Source organism: Motacilla alba, chromosome 1 (assembly GCF_015832195.1).
Source record: "Motacilla alba alba isolate MOTALB_02 chromosome 1, Motacilla_alba_V1.0_pri, whole genome shotgun sequence".
Classification (NCBI taxonomy): Eukaryota; Metazoa; Chordata; class Aves; order Passeriformes; family Motacillidae; genus Motacilla; species Motacilla alba.
In genome coordinates, this window is record NC_052016.1 from 64,534,768 (window position 1) to 64,558,720 (window position 23,953).

Here is a 23,953-nt window from a genome sequence, read left to right on the forward strand (position 1 = left end):
TTACAAACCTTACTTTTCTTTTAAGATACCAGTAAACTTTTTTTTTTTTTCTTGAGTCTCATATTTTGCTTGCATCTTACGTGACCACACTTGCTTGATCACATGCAGGAAATATTTTTGTACGCTGGTGCTATGCATGACTATGAAAGGAGCCGTAGATAGAACAAGATGAGATACAGGCTGTAATTTACACCTGACAGAGTGTGAATTTCATTGCAAGTGCTTTTAAAGGAAACTTGCTATTTTCTCCACATGCAGATAAACAGTAATTCCATAGGAAATTATGATAATTGGGTTTTTTTTGTTTGTTTTGTTTATTCCTCTCTGCTTTAGTATAGAATTTTATGGGGCAAGAGTATTCCTCAATCTAATGCAATCCTGTGTTTTCTGCAGGCCCAGGTCATGGTCCTGTGATGCTGGACATACCCCATTATCAGAGAACAGCCTGACTAGGCAAGATTAATAAAGTCTGGGATGAAGAAAGTATAATCAGACCATTTTATGGGTGGGGGATCAAGGTAGAGAGGGTTTAAATTACTTGCCAAAAGTGTGTTACAGAGCTATATGAGAAATCTCCTGGATCCACGTCAAGTTTCTTTTTCATTTCTAGAGAACTGAAGACCTGTATTTGTTTTGGCTGAATTGCAATTTGGATAGGTTGAAAGACATTTGGAGGGCTCTATTAAGTCTTTCCCACCAAAAGAAATATTAGTAGGCAATTAAAAGAATAACAAATGGGACACATTCAAAATGCTCCACTTGCTGTTGTTCTGAGCTTCAGGCAAGAAACTACATAGAGGTCATTTAACCTGACCATTTATATATCAGAAGCTGTTAGGGTCACTCAGGCACTCCTAAATTAAACCATATATTTTAGACAGAAATACAGTGGTCTCACAAAGCATTTTCCATTCAGACCATAAATTCCAAGGACAGGGCTTTGTCCTCTACATGTATCTGCTTTGCACTTCCTGTAGTATCACCTGGATAAACAAGGGCAGTTCATACTCCTGTCAGTTTAATCTCTTGTATCATTGCCGTTACTTTGATTAATTTGATACCTCAGAGCTTTAAAGAACAAAGAAACCATTAACAGCATGGGCAGAGAGGGTGCCAAAGACGCTGGGACACTGACCCTGGCACTCTCTTCTCCTCCTGTGTGCCAGAAGAGCGCCGTGCTGCTGTAGGGAGGGTAGTGAGTGGTGGCCATCCAGCTACTCTGGGGAAGCTGGTGGAAACTGCTGCACCCCAGACCCGTCTGCATGGGCCGTGTGCTCTGCGTGGTCAAGGGGGGAGTCAAGATTGACTCCAAGAGAACACGGTACATAAAATTTCTGGATGGCGATATAAACAAACAAGTCAAAGCCATGAGATACCATATTCATAGCTACAGGCCAAATGCTTTATTCATAATGTAGCAGTGAAAGTATTAACATTGCATTTGTTTAAAAAGTAACTAGGAGGCCATTTGTGACCCCTATAATACACATGTGGAGCAGTGCTCTGCTGGTTTACACTGGTTATGTTCTACTTTATATTTTCCAGAGGGTCAATTGCAAGGATCTTTACTGCTATTTATGAATATAAGTAACTAATTTACCAAAGTTTCACAAAGTGGCTTCATGACTTCAGCTTCACAGTTAAAGGGTCCGCAAATCTTTTGGTCTTGTTGTTGACTTTGGGTTGTTTCTGATTGTATCTTGAAGGCTAGAAATGCTGTATTATGGTAAATATATTATTCTTGTTATTGCCCTTGTTATTAGAAAATATTTATATAGTTCAGTAAATTGACATTGTACTTTACCAACACAGATAAAGGCAAATTCTCTGCCCTGAAGAGCTTATAATTCAAATAAAAAAAAGACAAACAAATGTACACCACTTTGAAAAATGGTGGGTGACAGGATTATTAACTACATGAAAGAGGTGGAAGGGCTGCTTGAGGAGAGAGAAGGATGCTAGGATCATCATTATTCCTAGTTTAACAACACAGTGGCATCTTAAAAGCCTCAAATGGGATGAAAGTCTGGCTGCGCAAGGGGCTATGCAGAAGCCTGCCTTGTCTCTGTGTCTTAGAGCAGTGCTGCCTCGCTGATATCCCTGCCTGGAATGCACCTGGCTAAAGCCAGCATCAGTCCAATTACAGCGCAAGGAATGCCATGTTTCCAGTAGTTTTTAACCCTGCCTGAGGGAAAAACCACATGATTTCCTGCCCTGAAGAATTGTAACTGAAATTGAAGAAAAGAAATGCTCATACAAGGAGACATTTCAGGGAAAGGGGAGTGGAAGGATTGTTGACTAGGTAAAGGTATGGCAGGACCACCTGGAGGAAAAAAGGGCTTTTAGCATCGTTAGGTTCATCCTGATCTGAAGCTCTAGCCTTCTCCATCCTGACCCCCTGAGAGCTAGTTACGAGGCAGAAGCATTGAAATAATTTTTCTTGCCTGATCATAGTTGAAGCACACATAGTAGCTGCTGTTTTCCTGATCTGACCTCGTGTTAACTGTGGAATTGCTTCTCCCTCAGTGCCCACAGAGTAAGTGATAATCCTAAATTTATGTAACTTGCTAGTGATCCCATAAACAACTGTTTAGAAAACAGGCAAAATTCCTGGCTCTGCTTAGCAACTTAATTCAGCCTCTGAGGAAAGCTCATGGGTATGCAGTAGCACAAAGACCTGGAAGCTCCGCTTCGTCCTGTGGGAGGTAGAAAATGTTCATCATTTCTCTCATTTATCTACAGCAAACTACCTCGTAAATCAGAAAGGACAGAGGGAAACTCCCTGTAGCTGTCCTCACTTCTGGTTCAAAAGCAGACGCTGTCCCCAAATATGGCAAGAATGATGAAGAAAGCCAGGAGCAGCCTTGGCAAGGCTGGTGGGCAGAAACAAGGGACTCTGATAGCCAAGAGGTGTGTGTGATTTACACTGATCTTTAAAATGGGAATTACAAGGAGCAAGAAAGTTAAGTGTCTGGTAAAGAAATGGGGCTGAGGAGATGGGATTCATCATTTGGAAGTAGGAAGAAAAGGTCCAAGATGAATTTTCTCTCCAGAGAAAAGGCAGATACAGGGCATCGCAGCGGTTGGAAATGTGTTGGAGTGGGAAGTTCCTGCTGTCAAACACTAATAGTTATATGTTGGCATATTCACTGGGGATGGGCAGAAAAATAATCAGAAAGACAACCATCTCTCTCTCTCCAATTTGTATGTATCTATATCTGGGGACATTCTCATGAGCTATTGCAAACTGAGTCGTGCTTTCTGTTCTGCAGCTCACTGTGCCAGAGTTATCAGGCAAAGGACAGGAGTGGGAGCCAAGTCCCTCAGGACTGAGTGTCTTGCTGGCATTCATATGGCATGCAGGTAGCAGAGTGACAACTGAGCTCCCAAGGCACAGTTTGCTCAGCCCAGCTCATCTCATCCCATGGGTGTCTGACAAAACAGATATTCATATCCAAAACTGCAGCATAGACTTCCAGCCAGGGGAGTGAGATGTGCACCTCCGAGGTGAGCTTCACTGCCTGGCAAGGTAGGTGTCTGAAACAGGCTGGCAGAAGTATCTGGTTCACCCCATTGGCAATAACAACAGCAAGAAAGCTCAAGCATAGATGTCTACATTGGCAGAATTTAGGTGAGGTGAATCCCTGCTGTCCCTAATACAACAGCACAGTGTAACATCTTGGCTGTGAAGAGATATTTGGGTGAGAGAATGGCCCATGGCAGGTTAAGGCAAGAGATGTGCCTACATTGTAGGGGGAGTGTGGAGTCAATGGAGGGAAAAAAAAATAATGCAAAGAAAAGCAAGAAAAAGTGTTATGAGGTAAATGGAGAACAGGAAGTATACTAAGAGGGGTGGAAGGATTGCAGGATAAATGAGCCCAGGGAGCACACTGGCAATTTAGAGCTTGTAGCTCGAGAAAATGTCCTGAGTGTGATGTGCTAAAAGGGGATGGCAGCTTTCAGAGTGAGGACAGATGTAAGCTGATAGAAGAGATAGTGGGTTTTTCTCTGAAGCAAAATTTGAATTAAAACAAACAAAATAAGCCTAAATCTCTTTTCCAGATTTTCACTGAACAGCCGTCACTGAGAGAATACTTGATGGTATTGCATAAAGTTTTGATCAATATGACTTTAGATTGCTTTAATATTCTACAGAAAGTGCTCTGCAGATCACCCTTGCACTTAACCAAGGACACTTAGATGTCACCTCCTGCCATAATTCGACCCAATGATAAAAGTGTATTTTGAAAATATGAAAATAATTTGACTGACAGATTTGGGATTTTTTTCCCCTGATGAATGTCTGCCTGAAAAGACAGGCTGCCTTAACTCCAGGAGTTCAATTATACAGACTTTGAAGGAGAAGAAAAATGATAATGAATGCATTTTAGAAACTTCTAAAAAGTTACTTAAAATAGACTTTCCATACATAATGTTACCATGTGAAACTCAACTGTATCCTGGTCTTCTGGGACTAGGAGACAGCAGTCTGTGTTCATTTGGAAATTCAATAGCAAGGCACCCCTGCCTCTGATGGTCTGCGTGATACAGTCCCTGGGGCTCTGCCACAGACAGGGCTTACCTGTCAAGCTGTTCATTTTTTCAGGAGGTGACATGGGAATGATTTCACTTTAGGTTAGCCAGGAAGCTAAAATGCTCATTCTGGAAGTGTGTCCTGACTTGCTTTGGTCTCTTTTTTCTCCCTTTTGTCTGAGTTTTTCTTTAAAAACACATAACCAAACAAGCCTTTGTGTTTCAGCTTGATGTAGGTTTAGTAAACATGAAGCAAGAACATTGTGTGTGGTACAGTGAGAGAAGATATTTGATAGGTGTGGTGCATTTATATAGGTATTCTCTCAAGCCCAAAAAGATAAGAAATGGTATGTATAGCCCATATGACTCCCCCAGGTGCTTTATGGCATCAAGAAGGCATTCCAGCACCTCTCATTTCAGTACTCAGCCTTTCAATAAAGTTGCTGAAGTGTCTTTGTTCAAAATCTTCTTCGAATGTTCCCCCTTTTGTCTGAAGCACAGTGGTGTGGGATGTCATGTTTCTAAAATAATCACTGGCCTTTAATAGAAAGTAGTGTGATAAAAGGCTTGCTATTAAAATACTGCTGTAAATAATTAAAACATTTCAGAATATTTTGTTGCTGTTAAATATAAATGAAGTCAAAATGCAGCATTTAAAGAAAGGATTGTCCTAATTTAGTCAGTAAGTCACTGTTCTTTTAAAATGAGAAGCAAGTGAGTCACAATTGCAAGCCATCTTGGCAGGGTGAAAAACAGAGATGCAATCATCAATTCACAACAGTGTTTTGTGTTCAAGGAATAATCAGACCTGTTTTTATCAAAGCTGTGCTGCTTTGCTAGCCAGCAATATGGCTTTTTTTTTTCCTGTTCCAGATGATTTTGGAACTGCATATGCTTTTTCAGTAAGTAAGCTGGACTTCTATAATGCTTTGCTTAATGTGCCTCCAGATTCTGTTATTTATAGACTTCAGCATAATCAGACTGCAGCTGCTAAAATACATGCAAACAAGAAGCACATTTGTAACCTGTTAAGGCTTTGCTCTGAGATGCCAGTGAAGTTTGGGATTTACCATGAAATATTACCGAGTGACCTTTCAAGGAGCATCACCAGAGAATACCTGTTTATCTTGGAGACTTCTGTTTTATTTTTCTTTCTCTGTTGAAATCTTGCAGTGTTCTGCTTTCCAAGGGAAGTCTGGCCTTTGTGTGTACCATGTGTTATCGTCAAGGCATGCTGGGACAGTGGATTTAAGTAATGCAGCATCTCAAATGAGCAATTCTTCCAGAAAATATGTTTTGTAAAAATTCCCTTTGTTGAATATAGAGGGAAACTGTAAATATATTGTGATTTTTCTCTAAGTTGTCTTAGTCCTATCAGTATGGATGTGATTTACTCGTTAATTGTTTTTTCAGTGAAAATTGGTGGAAAGGATCCCTAGCAATCATGGGAAAACCTACATATTTGATTTACATAGTTAAAAGTGAAAGGTCTTAATGCACCAGCATATATTTTATGAGTTTATAAGATGACAATGTAGGTTTTTAGTGGCATAGTACAGAAAGAACAAAGGTGTTTTAAATCATTCATAAGACAAAAAATTGGAAAGATTATGTGAGTGAACACAAAACCAGAGCTCTTATTTAGGCTCTGAGGGAGCTTATCTTCCCTAGCTTGTGCCTAATGAAGCTGTTTTCTTAAGGAAAGTGCTGGTTCCTGCAGAATTAATCTTTGCTTTCAAAGGCCTCCTGTAAGAGGGAGATGTGGCAGAAAAATCCATGTGAACAGGGTGACTCTGGAGATGCTGGAAACCAGCTGGTCTTTGCAGTAGAGCTGCAGGGAGATGAAGCGTACAGTGGATATATAAGTTAAGATCCCCTCCCAGAAAAAAGATTTTGCTCCAAATAATCTTTGGTACCTGATGTAATTTTTTACTAGCTGTAGTAAATGCATTTTTGCAAATTGTTGCAAGAAATGTGTTTTCCTGCAATTAGTTTTGAATTTTTTAATTTAGGTGACATTTTCTAGGTGTTAACATACCATTAACCGTGCAAAATAATGCCTTTCCTTGTAACATTGCATATGCAATAATATCAAAAATACTTTTAAAAACCATCTTTGGAATCACATTGGAGATGCTTTTTTTTTTTTTTCATGTAGCCCAGGTAGGGCAGCTATGGCACAAAAATATCATTTTCATTTTTGCAAGTCTCATCTTTCTTTTTCATCGTAAGATGGTCAGAAAGAAAGGAACAGTGACTTACAACATATCCTTGTCTAGCTTTTCTTTCTATTTTTCCTTCTTTACTGGGAGTCCTGTGTGCAGCTGGAGAAACAAAAAAAAACCTGGGAAGAATCAGTACAAAACACTTGATATATTTTAGAAGACAGCTGGAGGTAGCCTGATAAATGACCTGTACTTTGGCAGGTCAGGTGGAGTGTGACCAACCTAATGACCACTGTCCTATGAATCACAGTGAATAGTAACAAACACTTTGAAATTGCCATTCTTTTAAGAACTGGAAAACTCGCCTAGATGTAACAGTTCACAAGATTCCACATTGTTCCTTTCCATCTGTGTTTCCTCAAGAATCAGCACCAATAGCATTTAATGACTTTGTGACTTGTACTCCCAGTTTTCAAAAGGTTGATTCCATCAGTTTTTTCCTTGAAGGAGTTAATGGTCACAAAAATTAGACAAAGAGCTGAAACGACTGAAGGTCACTCATCAGGTCAGTGTCAGAGTTGGGCAGAGAACCTCCTCCTTGCATCCCGGGGCTGGCTGCTGACCCGAGCACTCCACAGAGCCTTGTTATAGTGGTGCATTTAATCAGCTTCACTCTGTGTTGTAACTCATTGCAGTGTTATGGATATCTAAAGGGTAGGATTTTAACTTCACAATCTGCTGTTATTGAATTAGTTTTATGTTGTGTTAATTTCTTTGTCTCATGGCATTCATTGCCTGTGATAATTGATGCACAATATATAACCGACTTCTGTATTCATTTGGGTAACTGCATTTAATTGCCTGGTATAAAATATGGGCACTAAGTACAATCTGCTATGACTGCTATGACTGAGAAGTGCTCATTGGTATGGACTTGAGGGTGCTTTATCTTCCTGACAACCTGTCTGAGGGAAGTCTGAATGTCTTTTGCAATTCACCGTCCGAGGACTGGTACTTGCATCATGTCTGCAGAAAGAGAGACCACCAAAAAAGTACAATGTGAAATGGCTTTACAAAATGTTTAGCATCAAAGTTTTGTTAACCAGAAGTTCTCAAATCAGGGAGTTTTTATTAATGTCCCTGCCTCTCCCAAACATCAAGGAATAGCAGGGCTCAGAATATTTTATACATTTTCTCCTGTAAATCAGGATTATGGCTTTATTTGCTTCTGAAGTTACTCCCCTGGAGTAGAGCTACTCCCATGCACAAGTGTTTATAAAAACAGATTTCTTTTACATATATCTTCAGGTCATTAATACCCGGAGGAGTATTAGTGAATTGTAAATCAGGAATGCTCTCTAAAGGTGTGATGTCAGTGAAATGGTGTTGGTTAATGTCTGCTCAGGTTGCACAAGATCCCTGCATAAGCTTACACTTTCTTGCCTGTTTAACCAGTAACAGTGATTCAATTTATTATTAAGAAAGCAAGAATCTTTGCTAGTAGATGTATTTCTCATCAAACTTAGGATCTTGCTTTTTAAATGACTTAGACAGTGAGTTTGTTTTCCTTGCTTGTTTTATTTCCAGTGTCATGAAGAGTATAATAGTGCAGTGACTGAGCTGCACAAAGAAATGCTGAAATTTGCCCAAAGCTGATTTTATTTTAAGCATTAATGAAACCTTCTCTATACAAATTTTCAGAAGTTTTTAAATAAAAGCTAATGTTTGAGTTTAAATCAGGTATGTAATGCCTGTGAGACCATTTCAGCCATATTATGTTGCTCTGCCTTAATGTAACCACTGAGTTGTCACTAGAAGGGATGTTCACAATTAGTATTTTTCTTTTTAAAAGAGTTAGTTTCTACAGTCTGTGTCCTTCAGGATGGAGCATTAGTTCTGCCTACAGCTTACTGCAAATTATTCAGTGTTCATAGGTCCGTTTATGCTTGTTATTCAGCTCTCTTCCACTGACAAAATAGCCTGCAGCAGTTCTTGGTCAGATAGAACTAGTTCCACTTTAGGCTCCTCACGTTCTCTTTTATGGCTTTTCCCCTGGTTCACCCTGCACTGTATCCCGGTACTTTTGATGAAACAGTAGACCTGGTGGTCAGAGAGAAAGCAAAGCTGCCCAGAGCCAGGGTGGGCTATGAGAGTGCATTTTGAGCGAAGACTTCTTTGGCGTATTGGGCAGACCTGGTGGTACAGTACACCATGAGTTTCACCAATCCAACCTACTGAATATGTTTTCATTCCTATTCATGGTGTTATATTCTTCTTTGTCTGCAAGGACTTTACAAATACTTGTAGGTAATTCATGAAAGTATACCAAAATTTGAAATACATGAACATGTCAGAAGGAAAACACCAAAAAGTCATTCCCAGTAGACTGAGGTCTGATCCTGGATTTCTGGCAGAAATGGGGCAATTGGCATGTGGGTTTGGGCAGAAGAGTGTGTAGTGTCCAGCAGCAGAGCTGTTGCCTGGTACACACTTCACCAAACAGTAAAACGTGGGCAAGGGGGATGGCAGAGAGAGTCCAACACCCATCTTCTTCCTGTTATCCCAGCAATCCATGACTATCTGAGATGCCTTTGCCCCAAAACCATGGGGCAGTTTCTCCTGTCATACCTCCTTCCTCCCCATTAGCCATGGTGATGCTTTATGGGGACAAGCAAGTAGCGCACAGCAAGATATGAAGAGGCATTTCATCACCATTGGTTTTTAAATGCTCCTTTCTTCATCAAGGCAACAAGGTTGCTGGTCAGGGGAAGAGGTGAACCACTCTCATCTGGGCTATTCAGCCTATATTTGTAAATTGGGATTGATTTGGCAGTGATTCATAAAGAGCAAGGAGGGCTGTACTGAGTAAGAAATAACTTATTGACCGGGAATAATTCAGCCAGCCCTAACCTTAAAACAGATGTTTGTGGTCAGAAGTTTATAGCCTCAGTGGGAAGGGCTAAGTACAAGCTTAAAGAGCTGAACAGGAGACACCCAGTTTTTAAAATCTTGACATAAATCTTGGCTGCCTTGCCTTATGTTAGTCACATTCCCTGCAGAGGACTTCCATTCAGTCTTTGTTTGCTGTTTATAGATGTTATTTAAAAGCTAATTTTATGATAAAAATATTTTTGTTATGTATAATGGAGATCAAATAAGAATTGGAATTGCAAATTCAAATATTAAGGGTTGATAAATATTGAATTTTAAGTAGACACACTGTAGATTTGAACAAAATGCTTTTTAGCCTAGTATACTGGTTATTTGTGAATTCCAACATACAAAAACTGTAGACCATTGTCTGAGCCTGACTCTTCACTTTTACAGCCATTGATTTTGCCATGTTCCTACGAAATTATGTGTACAGTGTCATGGAACTAAAACATAAAACTTTCTGTCTTGTACTTTATGCACATGAAATGAAAAAAAAAAGAAAAGTGTGGGAGGTACTAAGTTAAAATATAGTGTAATTATGTTAATTGTGTCTTTTCTAAAGATGAGTCCTTAGGGTCTGCATGTTGGAAACCTCATAATTATGTCTTTCAAGTAGTTTCTTAAAGTCAGTACAGCTATTCTAGGGCTGAACAAGTCACCAAGATTCACCTGCACAGTGCTGATAACCTCCCTGAACACTTGTAAGCTTCTGGTCACTTGCTGGCCCCTTATACCCAAAACCCTGGATCAGACCCCTTAGGCTACTGGACAGCCAAAAAAAATCAACGTGGCCCTCCTTAACCCACAGTGCCACATACCTGGTGCACAAAGACTAACTTGGGCTTCTGTATGTGATCATCCTCAGCCCAGTGTTTTCTGTCCTTGCTGGAAGTGCTGGGAGCTCACAGACTTTGCTCACACCTCTAACCTGTCACCTGGTCAGCCTCCTTCCAATGAGCGATGTGCTAACGTGGTGAGCCTCCCAAGCAAGGAAAACAATAGTAAGAAGTTACCCTTATGTAAAATTCATGGCCTGACAGATACCTGATGAGAGCAACGTGTAGAAACAGATACTGCACTATTGCTTTGAGCTAAGTAACTTCTGTGAGCCAAGGGTGCAGTGTTAGTTAAGGAGCAGGCATCTTCCTCAGCTTTGTTAGGTTTTCTTTGCCACATCTCTGCAGGCTCCATTCTGTAAGTCATTGCGTAGTATTTTCTTTCCTCTTTCCATCTCAGAACAGACCACTATTTCCTTGAAACTTGCAACACCAGTTAATTGTTAACAGTTAAAAAAAAAAAAGTCATATTCATCCCTTAATATGTTCTTTCAGCCGATGCCTTCATGCCGAGGAGGCTGTGTAGCTACTGATAAGACCTAATTTGTGAAGGGTTTTTCAGCGTCCTGACAGGTTCATACGTGGTACTGTTTGTTCAGCAGGCGAGGAGGAGCGTTCGCTGGAATGCCTCTAGAGAGGCTGTGAAATGTGTGCACAGAGGCTGGGGCTGGTGATCCAGAGGGAGTGGGCAGGAGCTTCGAGTGCCTCCCAAAGAGCTCAGTCCATTGTTGTGCTCTGACTCTGGCACTTGGAGTTATTTCCATCTTTTCTCTTTCAGAGCCTAATGAGCTGCATGAGGGCCCTGTACTTGGTGATATCCCATCTCAAGATGCTGCTAATACAGTAGCTAATTATTCCTAACTGAAGAAGTTGAACAGAAGAAAAAGAATCCAGGGAAAAGCAATGGCTGCTGGTAAATATCTCAGGTCTGCAAAGGCCGTAAGAAAATAACTGGAAAGAGCTGATTTCAGGTGTGACTGGGGAGGGGAGAAGCAAAAATGTGTGATCACATCTTGTGTCTGGTGTTTCAGTATCAAGTATATTCAGTTTTCAGTTAAGGTGCTATCCCTTAACTACCCTACCCACTCTCCCCCATCAAAGGAAGATCCCTACGTGGGCTCAGTCTGTTTTGACCATACTCATGATATTTCTCTTTTAGTTTTAGAACAAAACTTGGTATTTGCTATAGTGAATGGAATTTGTTTGATCTCTTTTTAGTTAGGGAATAATGTATTCTTAAATCTTTTACAAAATAAAAATTTGCACCTTATGGAAAACAGTTTTTTCCTTGGGGTGTGTTTGGTTCTCACAGGTTTCAGACAAGTTCCACAACTATTTATGAATCATTGAGTTCTATCAGAGTGTTGCAGGACAATTTATTGAGGTTGGAAGAGGCCTCAAAAGGTCTCTGATCCAACCTCCTGTTTAAAGCAGGAGGGAGATAGGGTCAGACCAGCTGTTCAGGGCTTTATGAAGTTGAGTCTTGAAAGCTGCCTGGGCTAGTGACTGCACAGCCTGTTCTACTTCTTGACTATCCTCATGGGGAAATAGTTTTCTCTTTTCATTGTACCATTTACATCTGTTGGATATTTCCAATGTTTTTGTACTCTATTATACAATACCAAGAACTATTATCAATGATCTAAAGGTGAATCATAGTTAAGAAATGAAACAAACCCAAAATAAACAGTGTTTGTGATACCTCATTCTCATTGAAAGATTTGGTTAAAAATTGTCGTGCATCGGCTTTTCTACTTACAACATGTTTACTTTCTTGCAGCAGCTGATGGTTTGGGAAGTATAGCTATAGATACCACGCAGCTTAACATGTCAGTCACTGATCCCACAGCTTGGGCTACAGCTATGAATAATTTGGGGATGGTTCCAGTAGGACTAGCAGGACAACAGCTTGTGACAGGTAAGGTTTTTCTTTTTTTAAAAACATCGCTTGCATCAGTCATGAATTCCTCCTGTCCTTTGAAAAATATATGGAATGTTTTCTGAGGATATTATATTTTTATGTTCTGAAAACATCACCTATGATAAATATTGCATACTGTGTATTAGTCTCTTCTTGTAGGAGGTATGTAATCCATATTATATTTTAACCTTGTGAAAAACTAAAACTCTCATGGGAAATCGAACAGCTAAATCATCAATCTTTATGCTGGGTCAAGACTAAGAGGCAAGTCATGTAAGAGGAACATTTGTTTTTGTTTCTCTGTTCAAGCAGGATGTCTTGAGGTTCTGCCAAGGAATACCCTGGGCTGAGAACTCTTGACTGAAAATTTTGGAGTTGTGTTAATTGGGCAGAAAATCATGAAGCCTGTCCAGTTCATATGCTCAGTTGATATTAGTGAAGTGAAGCTTTTCCTGTCAGGTGTGTGCTTATTTATTTTCTGACTGGTTCCATAAAATTAAATGTCAAGAGATTGTTCTTGTTAGACTTTGTCATTTACTTCCCAATCACAGTTTGGGGGAGTGTTGCAAGGGATCACTTATTGTAACACCCAGAAAAACATTATTTTGAAACCAGCAATATTTTACAGATAAAACTGGACACAGCAGACTTTGTTATCAACAGTAGAGGCCCAATTAGCTGGAAACATTAAAACTTCTTTGCTCCTGTGATGTAGAGAAGAATTATTTATATATGGGTGGGTGCACTGTAGACACAAGCCACATGCTAGGCATATGACAGACTCCCTCTGAAAGCTGCTCTGCCACTTCAGCTTAAGAAGAGCTGTGTAATATCTGTATCAGAGCAGCATCCTGTCACGTCTGCACCTTTCCACGCAGACGTAGATTCAGTGAGCCAGGTCATGATGTAAATCACTCTGCTTCCTCACCAGGGATGCCTGATGATTAATTTTGGCCAAATATGCCCCCTCCTGACACTGGGAACTGAGTGGAGCTGTGCCAGTTCACAGCTGACGGTCTGGCTCCGAATTACCTGTTTTACAGGCTGGTACACTAAGCTGCAAGAAAGCTGATTTATAACGAATCAGTCTCAAGCAGAGAGCTGAGCTGGTGGAGGCTGTGAACTGATTGGTGATCTCTAGCTTTAACCCCATGCTCCTGATTAAAAGAAACAAGCAAAGCCATCCACTCCTTGGGATCCAATTCTCTTCAATGCTTCTGTCAACGACCTGGATGCAGAAGCTGAGTCCAAACTAAGTTTACTGATGATACTAAATAAAAGAGAAGCTGTTGATTCTCTATTGGATAGATTGGCCTAAGAGGGAGTCTGGATAGATTACAGGGCTGGCCAATCACCAACTGTGTGATGTTTAATCAGGACAAATGCCACATTATGCACCTGGTACTATGTAATCCTGGATGTATGAGTGGACTGGGAGACAAGTGGTTGAAATGCAGCCCTGCAGAAAGAATCTGCTGGGTTTTGTTGATGGGAAGCTCAGAATCAGTGAATAATGTGTCCTGGTGGCCAAAAGGGCTAACCTGGGTTACATTAGGCACAATGTAACTAACCACTCAAAAGAAGCATTTATCCCACTTTTCTCAGCTTTGGTTCAGCCTCACCATGAGAACTGTGTGTGGTAAATGTGAAAGGATGAGAGTGATGAGTGTGTTTAACGAAGGCAGGAAAGATGAAAGGGACTAGAGGGAAAGGCTTGTGAGGAGCAGCTGTGGACACCAGATTTGCTCAGCTTACAGAAGAGGATGCTGAGGAGTTGCTGTCTACAACATCCTAATGCAGTTGAGTGCAGAAGATGATGCTGATCTCTTCTCTCTAGTGTCTGGTGATAGGATGTGAGGGAATGACTTAAAGCTGCATCAGGAAATGTTCAAATTTTTTATTAGAAGAAGTTCTTCTCTGTGGGGGTGGTCAAGCACTGGAACAAGCTACTCAGGGATGTGGTCATGGCCTGTTGTTCAAGAAGTGTTTCAACAACACTCTTGGGTACATGCTATAATTTGTACCATGTGGAGTTAAGAGGTGGACCTGATCACTGTGAGTCTCTTCCAACTCAGAATATTCAATGATTCTATGTGTTGATGGGGAAAAAACTTTTTTCCATTTTCCAGTGGGGATTTGCCTGCAGATGTTGTGCTCAACTTGAAAGCGATTACCTCCAACCTGATAATAGTCACATGTCAAAATCAGCTTCTGCTGCTTTCATTTATAATCATCTTAGTTGCATATGCTGTGGAAACTTGCCCTGCCTTTTCGTCTTGCTCTATTCTGTCTCTTCAGTGTCGGTGTAAATTTTGTCCTCAGGTGTGCTGTGCAGTCCCTACATGGCAGCCTCATCTCAGGTGCAGTGCTTCTCCCCACAAGAGAGGATCTTCAGTATCTTATACCATTGACAGCCCCCCGCTGTAATTTCAATAATTATGTGTATCACGTATTGTAAAGATGTTGTACAAGTCAGTTCATGTTTGTTCAGCATTTTCAATGTACAAAAGGTGCCATAAGTAATAAATATTAATTACTGAAGTGCTGCCTGATTTCTCTACAGGTGCTGAATAACTTCTTTTCTTTCCTTTCCTTTTGTTTTTCTTTGTTTTAGACTCCTTTGTATTTTCAAGGTAAATAGGTGCTTTGACGCTTCATTATATTTCCTTAAGATTCATAAGTTTTTGACACATTTTCTTTATGGCAGATCCATAATAGCAAAACTTCAGTTTGCCATGGAATTACTTACAGATTTATTTGCTCTAATATATTTACTGTATCTGTGTTCAGTGAGGATTTGCATCATTATATTCAACCAAATATCTAACTGGTCCCTAGCTGTTTCCAGCTTTTTCATTTTTTTGCTATTAAGCCTAGTAATGAAGTCAGCTTTGTCAGCAGTCACATACTGCTTTTGCTACTGTCATTTGTTGCATTTCTCTGTGATGAAAATGACACAACCATGTCCCAAGGCTGTTTGTCCATATTAAAAATTTTTATGGGTTTTGTTTTGTTTGTTTTGTTTGGGGTTTGTTTGTTTGTTTGTTTTTGTTGTTGTTGTTGTTGTTCCCAGCCTTGTTAATAGCTATGAAAGCAGTGAGTAGTTTAGATTAGTCTTGGGGAGACTGTGATCTTTACATAACCTGCCATAGTCTGAAATGTGGTTTATGGTATTCACCTGTACCCTGACACATCTTAGTCCTCTGGTCTATCTGTGCTCAAAAGACTTACGCATTCATGGACTTTTCCTCCCCAAACTGACCAGTTCCTGATTGCTCTGCAGGGCATTTTTGTTCTCATATGTATGGAGTACATATGAGCTACTAAGTCTTTTTAGAAGTTTCTCAAGACTTTTTCTCCCAAGCAGTTCTTAACTTCACTGCTGTGTAACCCACTGGGATGCCTGCCTTGTAAGAGTTACGCTCCCCAGTTTGCAATCTGTGAAGCTCTGTCTGACTCCAGAGTTTGCTAAAATGACAACTAAAGCTTCTGCAACATCTGGCCAATACTCTTCTCTTAGCCTGGGATGACGGCTCTCTGATCTTGGTAAATAATCAATGTTAAGCACTGCTAAACTTTTAATACCAGTTTAGGTGATATCTGCACTCTGTTTAATTCCTTATCTCCCAGTGCTGTAAGATTGGATTTTTGATCTGGGCAAATGTCAGAACCTTTCATTTATAAAGATGAGTTCCTGTTAATAGTTAAATAATATCTCTCATGTGTCAATATATATTTTGCTTACACTTACAGTATTTCAGAAAGCTTACTTTTTCAATGTATTTGGCTGCTGCATTGCATATACACTACTATATGCATTTATAAATTATATATACATGATTCACACAATAATTTGTAGTTTAATAAAACATTAGTTAAAGTGTTAAAGATTAATATGGAATAGTTATGGGTGAAAAGTATTTTCAGTCTAAATTTCCCCTTTCAGCAGGTTACATTTTCTTTAAAAAATGTACCTTTTAGGCTGAATTTTCTCATGGTTGCTTTAAGCCCAAAGGAAAAAAAAGATCTGGTAAAGTTGAAGGAAATCTGTTAAACTGCTTTTGAATTATCCTGGCCTTAAAATTGCTGTTTTCTATGCTTTGAGACTCTGAAAAAATGGTCAGGTGAGAGGGGAAGGTTAGTTTGTAGTTCATCTGTTTGAGAACTAAATCCTCTTTTTGCACTCAGCAACTCTGATTCAAGCACATCTTTCAAGTGCATTCAAGTCTGCTGTTTTTTAGATTTTAGGACTAGAAGAAATACTCAGTGACCTAAGCCAAGTGAGAATGTTTTATTTTGCTTTTGCACTGGTACTTTTTAAAGGCAATTTTGTCATTCCTAGATTTAGAGTTCCTGAACTTTCATTTATTTCAGCAAATGCCATCAGGCCACCTGTTTCTTAAGGGAAGATATCCTGCTGAGAAAATTATTTACTTCTCTGGTTCAGTTCAGTTCTCCTTTCACTAATTAACCAGTGCTCTGAGAAACAGGAAGCAATTTTGAGGTGCTTTCCTCCAGATGACCTAAACATTTGTGAGTCAAAAATAGTGTATGTCACTAAGTTCCCCTGTACAAATGAACCTGAAGAGTGGTACACAAGTGGTAATTCATTTAGCCTTTATGTTAAGCTCATGCCCTGTGACGCATATTTGTGCTCTTACAGAGTAAAATAGCAAACCACAAGGGCAGACATCCAAGATGAAAGTTACAGGTCTGCCTGGAAGTCAAGGGTATGTCTCAAAACTGGTGCCTTATGCTTATTTACAGAATAATTATTAAGGCACGTTGTTCCATAGGAGTCTGGCCAATATGTCTTAGCCTGAACATACTTAAGATACAAAATAAGATTTTCAGTGACACCCAGTTTCTGTATTTTTTTTCCCTGAAGATTGTCTTTGACCACTTGTACAAAATCCTAGTGAAATCAGAGACTAGGAACCTTTGAAGCCTAACATCTTCCTTACCAAAAGATATAGAAGAGAACACAATTTTTGTGGCTTCAGGCACGTATTTTTTAGACACTAGAGGTTGTGAAATATTAGGCACTTACATCAACCTTTCTGTTTTTCCATTTGTCTCTGCTTTCCCCACACACTTGTCTTTTGACCTGATTTCAGTGAATCACAGGAGCTGTCAGTTCCAATCAGGTCACCTCACTCAGGATTGTGCTTTTGACATTGTTGGGTACCAGATACTTCATAGGGAGATATCCACAAGGCACATCAGTGCTGAAGTGCTGCTCTCTCCCATGTGCTCTCCTCTTGATCATTAATAAATAGAATGAAGTTCCCAAATCTAGAAGTTATCTATCTAAATCAAGTCATAACTCAGGAAAACTTCATTTTTGGAAGCAATACTCACTACAGTAAGTAGTTACAATCCTGAAACTGCAACCCCAGACGTACTTTTTGATAACAGAAAGATTTGTGAAATTGTGAAATTTTGATCTAGAGACTCCTGAATCTCAAGACACAGAGTTAAATGTCCTTCCCAGAATTTTATTAGTTTGAGGCCTAAAAGTCTTTGGAGTCATAATATTCCGACTCTTTTTCTTCAGAATGAAGACTGTGACTACAGACAATCACTCTATTCAGATTCCAGGCATGTTTCATTAATTATTGTTCACTGCAGGTCATCATATGCTGACTAAATTGTAAACATATTCCTCACTGTTCTGGTTGTGTACCATTTTTGTAACGTTAATGAAGAAAAATCAAATCAAGTACAAAATCAAGATATATTTGATTATATTCAGCAGCTCCCCAAAGAAAGACTGTACCGTGCTGAAGATTTTAGGAAGTCAGCTGGCTGGAGGATTTTCCCAACTCTCATGTGTATACCTCTTCTTTTGTGGCCTCTCCATTACTGAAGGCTTAGAGCCACTGGTAGCCATCTGGCAGTCTCATTTCACTCTACCCCTGCTACCCTGTTACCTATTAAAGCTTCCTTTTTCTACACTCCATTGCTTAGCCACTAATCCAATGTGCTGATGAGTCCATAACTCGAAGCATCCAAGAGAATGCCTAACAAAACACAGCTTCCTTTTCTGTAATTAACACTTAACTCCTGCTACTTCATTATAGCCTATCCACAAAAATTTTGAATGAGTCACTTGTATAATGAGCTGAAGATAGCCACTTTTCCAAGAAAAAAAATGCTTGAGGATCTGTAATTTGTGACTGAATTTTAGCACTCTTCAGATGTAAGCTTTGGTGTGCACAGGCAGCTCTTTGAAGCTCTCCTCAAGCTCAGGTTCCCCTGCCTGTGAAAGCTGCAGACCACAAGAGCTGAAGAGTTCAGCAGCCCCATGGCACAGTAGTATTCAGTGTCTTTACCCCTGTTCTGAATGCTGCACTGGCTTGACATCTGGCAGTAAAAAAGGATATCAAAAGTCTTAATAAAATCCACACCTTTCCATAGATTTTACAACCCCCTCAAGGTTACAAGGTATTTTCAGAAGGCATCTTTTCATCTCTTATGGCTTCCCAACCTGTTTTATGTGTCGTGTTTTGTTAACAAGTCGGCCTAAGATGCAAAAGAAATGTAGTAAGGTATGCTCTGGGAAAAAAAATAATTCTTAATTTTATTTTAGTTCTTTTCTATCTTATCATCTTCCCTATAGAAACATTTTAGTCAAGAGGAAAAGATATACCGTTCAAATTATCTGAATGACCCATCAGAATAATTACACTTGTATGAAACATACTCTTAAGGATTAGTGTTACACTTATGCCCAGATAAAACTACGTATTTTTATTACCAAGGCACAGGCGAACAGCAAGGGTGAGAGTGAATAGGTACTGTGGGAATCCCAGTATGCAGAGCCACTGGGAACATCTCTAAAGTATTATATACTAGTGTAACAAGTAGGTTTTTTTCATTGACCTGAAAAGCGCCTGCAGAGTTAATCACATTTTCTATCATGTGAGTGTTACTCAAGGAGACTTCACTCCAGGGGACATTAAAGTGCTAGGAACAAACACAGTCAGTTTACAACAGAAAAAGGAGAGAAAGATTTGACAGCCAGAGGAAATGTGGCAGAAACTCTTGAGTGCCTTTTGACACGCTAGCAGGGTTAAGTGTGCCTCTTAGGTCATTCAAGTACCTCCTCTATATTAGACCTTAATTGAGGCCAGGGATGAAGATAATGATTAAAATCTGCTCAGTGCTTGAAGATAAATAGTACTTTTTAACATGGTATGAAGGGCTGAATGTCCCAAATAAACAAGATTCAGAGGTGAGCAGGGCCACATAGAGGAAAGTGCTAAGTGCAAAGCTTGTGTTGAATGTGGAGTGGAGGTTTATTTAGGAGTATAGTATCTCCCTTTCTGCTCTTATACTTTTATCCAAGACAGTTAACAGTTTAGGAAAACAGACTGATTACTATTTGGCATACTCTTCTTAATGGTCTCAAAATACCGGAGTAAATTTATGATGCAAGCCATATTGTTTGGATGTGTTGGCATTTTGTTTTCGGGTTAGTTTTTTTTTTTTTAATTCCTGGCTGTTGATAATTATACCACTAACACACTGTTTGGCATGTTCTTATTTGATGTTACAGTAAAGTAACATGAGGAAATATTTTATTTTTGAAGAAGTTTTCCCCATCTTTTATCTTGCTTTGGAAAGCCTCCATTCCTATTATTTTCCATGTGTTTGTTTATTCTAGACCAGAAAGCCCATGAGTAACTATGAGCATCCCACTGCATAAAGTAAGCCAAGAGGCTGTTGGGAATCACTTGTTCCTGACTGTTTACTTCTGTTGGAGTATAGCTTTGTCTGCAGCACTTTCCCTTCCAAGGATCCCAGGTTCCTTGGCCAACACAGGGAGCCCAGTGTAACCTGGATGACATACAGTTTGCTGATGGAAAAATGGAGTTATTGTGGATAGAAACCAATAGGAAAAGCAGATTGACCATTTTAACTAATCAAAGGCAAGGTATGAATAGCAGATTACATAAATTCAGGGGTGAAAAAGGCTCGTTAAATGCAGGCTGCTCGAAGGTGAGCTGCTGAGCACAGTCGTGGTGTCTAGATGCCAAAGGGAAGGCGATGCTACCTGAAGCCCTCAGGCCAAAGCTGTTTACAGGTTCTGTGGATGGTCCACAGGGGATGGACACAGCAGCCTCAAGAGGACTGTTAGCTCAGTCCATGCAGAGTGCTCTCAGGAGGGTGCAGATGGCACTGCCTGGGGCAGTCCCAAAGCAAAACTTCTTGGGGGTGGTAGACTTGAATATGAATGGATCCCAAGACAGCCACCCCAAATCAAGGCTATAAAATCTTTTGTTCTTCCCTAGTCAGGCTCTCTCTTTGCCTGCATGGGTTAGGTTGATGCTTAGAGCTTGGCCCCCAGAGAGTAAGCATGAGAAGCTTAATTTGTATATTTTAGCTTGAGGAGAAGAACATAAGCATAGTTTTCTTTCCTTTCTGCCGCCTGTGCTTCAAATGCCCTTGGCTTATAGCATGAGAACTGGGTCTCACAAAGAGCATGAAGATGCACATTCAGTTCAAGGAGGAGTCTCTCTGTGAAATATGAGCAGAACTGATCACTGTGAAAAAATGTCTTTTGATGGTCTGCACTGAAGAAGAAAGTTGGGTTTCAGTTAGCCTAATCCCTGGGCATGTGGGGGAGTTTGTAACAGAGTACTTCATAAATGTTGTCTTCAGTCAGATAAACAATGGATTTGCCACACCTTCCTGTGCTCTGGTGGTGACAAATGATGCTCATGACAGCAGCTCTGAGTAATGTCTCTGTAATGGGAAGCAGCTGGCCACTGGAGTAGTTCTGGAGTAGCGGACATGGAAGTGAAAGATAATTAAGCTTAAAACATACAATATGCTCTAACATGCTGTAGTATAGATTTAGATTGTATTCTGCCCAAATATAAAAGATATTCTGTTAGTGTAGCTTCAGAAATTTAGTAGCTCTATTCACGAACAAGAACGGCGTTATCTGTCTTTCCTGGTTTTGCACGTTTCTTATTCCATTTGTTCTTTTCCTAAAAAATAATTTTCTTGGCTCTAGCAGATTTTCCTTTATAGGTAATCTCCTCCTCCTGACCACAATGCCTACATTATTTAGTAATTATTTGTTGTTTCCATTTAGGAAAGGCTTAGAGATACAGAGCTCTAGTAAGTTAAATAATGCCTGAATTCTTAAGAGTCAATCCAGGCCCAAATTGCACATTGTCTATTTTCTTTCACTTAGATAAACCAGGCAGGTAAGGGACTGCATGGAAACAATGGGATAATGCTGATTGGCATGAAAAACAGCAGTGATTGTGGAGTTTCCTGTCTGTTATGTAGATTTTTATAGGTACCTTGGCACAGCAGTAATATGGTGCTAAGTGAAAAAAGCAGTTTTAACTCTTTTTATCTGATATTCTGAGTCAGGCACTGAAGAGTAGGAAAACTATTGTGCACATTAGAAACAGGCAGACAATTCCTACCTTCTCTTCCTCTTTGACTATTCTGCTGTGATATTTAGAGAAGGATTTGGAAAAGGGAAGGGAGAGAGCTTTGGCAGCATTTAGAGAAGACAGCACTGTGGGAAAAGGTGCAGATGTGCTTAACGTCACCTTTTTTGTAAAGATCTAGTAACACAAGCTGTGTTGCAGAAAAGAGTTGTCCAGACTGCACTGAAGGGAGAGGGCAAGTTGTCCGCTTGTCCAACACTTTTTCTTCTTTCTGACACAATTGTATTTCAAGTGGTTCATTTCCCTAGCAATACTGTGGAATATCATAACTGACTGCAATGTTGAAGTTTTGGTTTAATTTGAGCTGCATCTGTCAAATGTATTTATCCCTTATGTTGGAAATCTCCTGTTTCAGATCTTCATCTATACTTGGACTTGCATGACTTAGACCTTTCCAAGAATAGTCACAGAAACCTTCTTTTCTCTTTCCTTTTGTAACAACTTTGGCACTTTAATTAAGTGTGCTTAACTGAAGCATTTTTGTGAGATCACAGATTATCTTAAACTTTATCCGCTATAATAGGCAGTACCACAAATTAATTAAGTATTCATTAAAATAACAATAAATTCACCAAAACAAGAGGACAAGAAAAAGTGACTAAATTTTCTTGTCTGTCAATTCACACTAAATGTGTATTAACCCAAACACAGTGCATCTGTCCTTTAATGTAATAAATGTCACAGCATCCTTTTCTTTCTTCATTGTGTTTTTAATACTTCCCTAACCTCCTAGGTCTTAGGCAAAGGCCATTGGTTGTGGACAGAGAGAGCTCAGAAGCTGCACCTGGATTTCAGGGCTCTGTGCATGTAGCAGGGATTGGGAGGAATCTGCAGCTGAGAAGCTGAGTAGCTGATTTTAATGAACTGCTTATTATAAATATTGTGGGTCTTTTTATGTTATTAGCCAAAATTTGGTATACAAAAAGAAAATCAAGTACGAATTTTTTCTCACTATTCACCACCCTCTGTAAAGCAAGGTTTCTCTTCCAGTTTTTTCCTACATATGTTGCCTTTTAACTTTGTGTCCTTTTGTTCTGCTCTGTCTAATTACCTCAAGTAGATAATCAAGCTTGATTTTATAATAAACCATAGCTGGCTCAGGCTTGTCATGACTGATTTGTTGACTCCCAAGACTAAAGACTTTCAACCTCAAGACTAAGATCATTTCTGGCTGCAATTCAGGGTATTAATTCTGAACTTTAAAATCTAAATATGGTTTGGAACATGTGTCCTGTGTTTTCCCTTCAAAAAGAGAAAACTGACTGGGTTTCTGTTGGGATTTTTTTTGTTGGTTGTGTTTGAGTGGAATTTAAACTGGAATTAAGATAAAACAACCCCAAACCATCTGATTCTGCAGAAGCAGGCTTGCATGTAACCATCATAACAAAGGCTGAAGGTAAGGGGGCTATTATATATTAAGAGAAGTTACTAGTAGAGGGCCTTCAAAGCAAACATACATCTCCATCAAGGATCCCAGCATGTACTTCCTTATAATTCAGCACCACCTCATGGGGTGGCGCGTGTCTCTACACATGTGCATGCCTTCAAAATGTAAAGGTGCTATGCTAAGGAAACAGATGATAGCTAATGACTCATATACACCATTTGGTGTCCCTTAGGGACTGCCTCTCTTCTAGTGTTTTACTTCAGCAATTGAGCTCATTGGGGATGTGAGAGCTAACCATCCTTCCAACTATTCATACAGGGATTTGAGGCCCTGAGTTCTCCATGGAGGGCTTTTTTACCACAGCTCTTTTAGCAGACAGTTGTGTTCCTACCTCCCTGCTTTCTCATTCCCCCAATCTTTGTTTTTCCATCAACAAAGCAGTGTCATAGGTTTGAATGCAATCTCTGTAATGCTACAGATGCCTACTAATGGCCATGAAGGTCTCAGCTTCCTAAAGTGTAATAGAGGGATTCCATTGTTCTAAGGATCATGTAACAGAAACACTATCACACATCTGCATGTTCTAGCCACTCTTCCTGGGTACTGTCATTCTCCCTTCTGAATGCTAACAGGCATCAACTTATGGATCTAGTGGCATTTTTTTAGAGTTTTCTTGTTTGAATTAAAAGGCAGTTTGAGGG

The 23,953-nt window shown here is 39.7% G+C and overlaps 1 protein-coding gene across 10 annotated transcripts in view; it reads left to right on the plus strand.

The window, feature by feature from the left end:
- The window catches only part of ENOX1 (ecto-NOX disulfide-thiol exchanger 1), a 353,080-nt gene that overhangs the window by 207,983 nt on the left and 121,144 nt on the right, over positions 1 to 23,953 (plus strand). For 7 of the 10 annotated variants that reach the window (XM_038138455.1, XM_038138516.1, XM_038138544.1 and 4 more), the window contains 2 exons: positions 11,247 to 11,381; positions 12,249 to 12,386. In XM_038138455.1, the coding sequence (XP_037994383.1) occupies positions 11,372 to 11,381; positions 12,249 to 12,386 (148 nt within the window). In that variant the 5' untranslated portion in view covers positions 11,247 to 11,371. Of the gene's footprint in view, positions 1 to 10,986; positions 11,042 to 11,246; positions 11,395 to 12,248; positions 12,387 to 23,953 lie in introns of those variants that run through there. The other 3 variants (XM_038138506.1, XM_038138526.1, XM_038138537.1) reach the window with 3 other exon arrangements.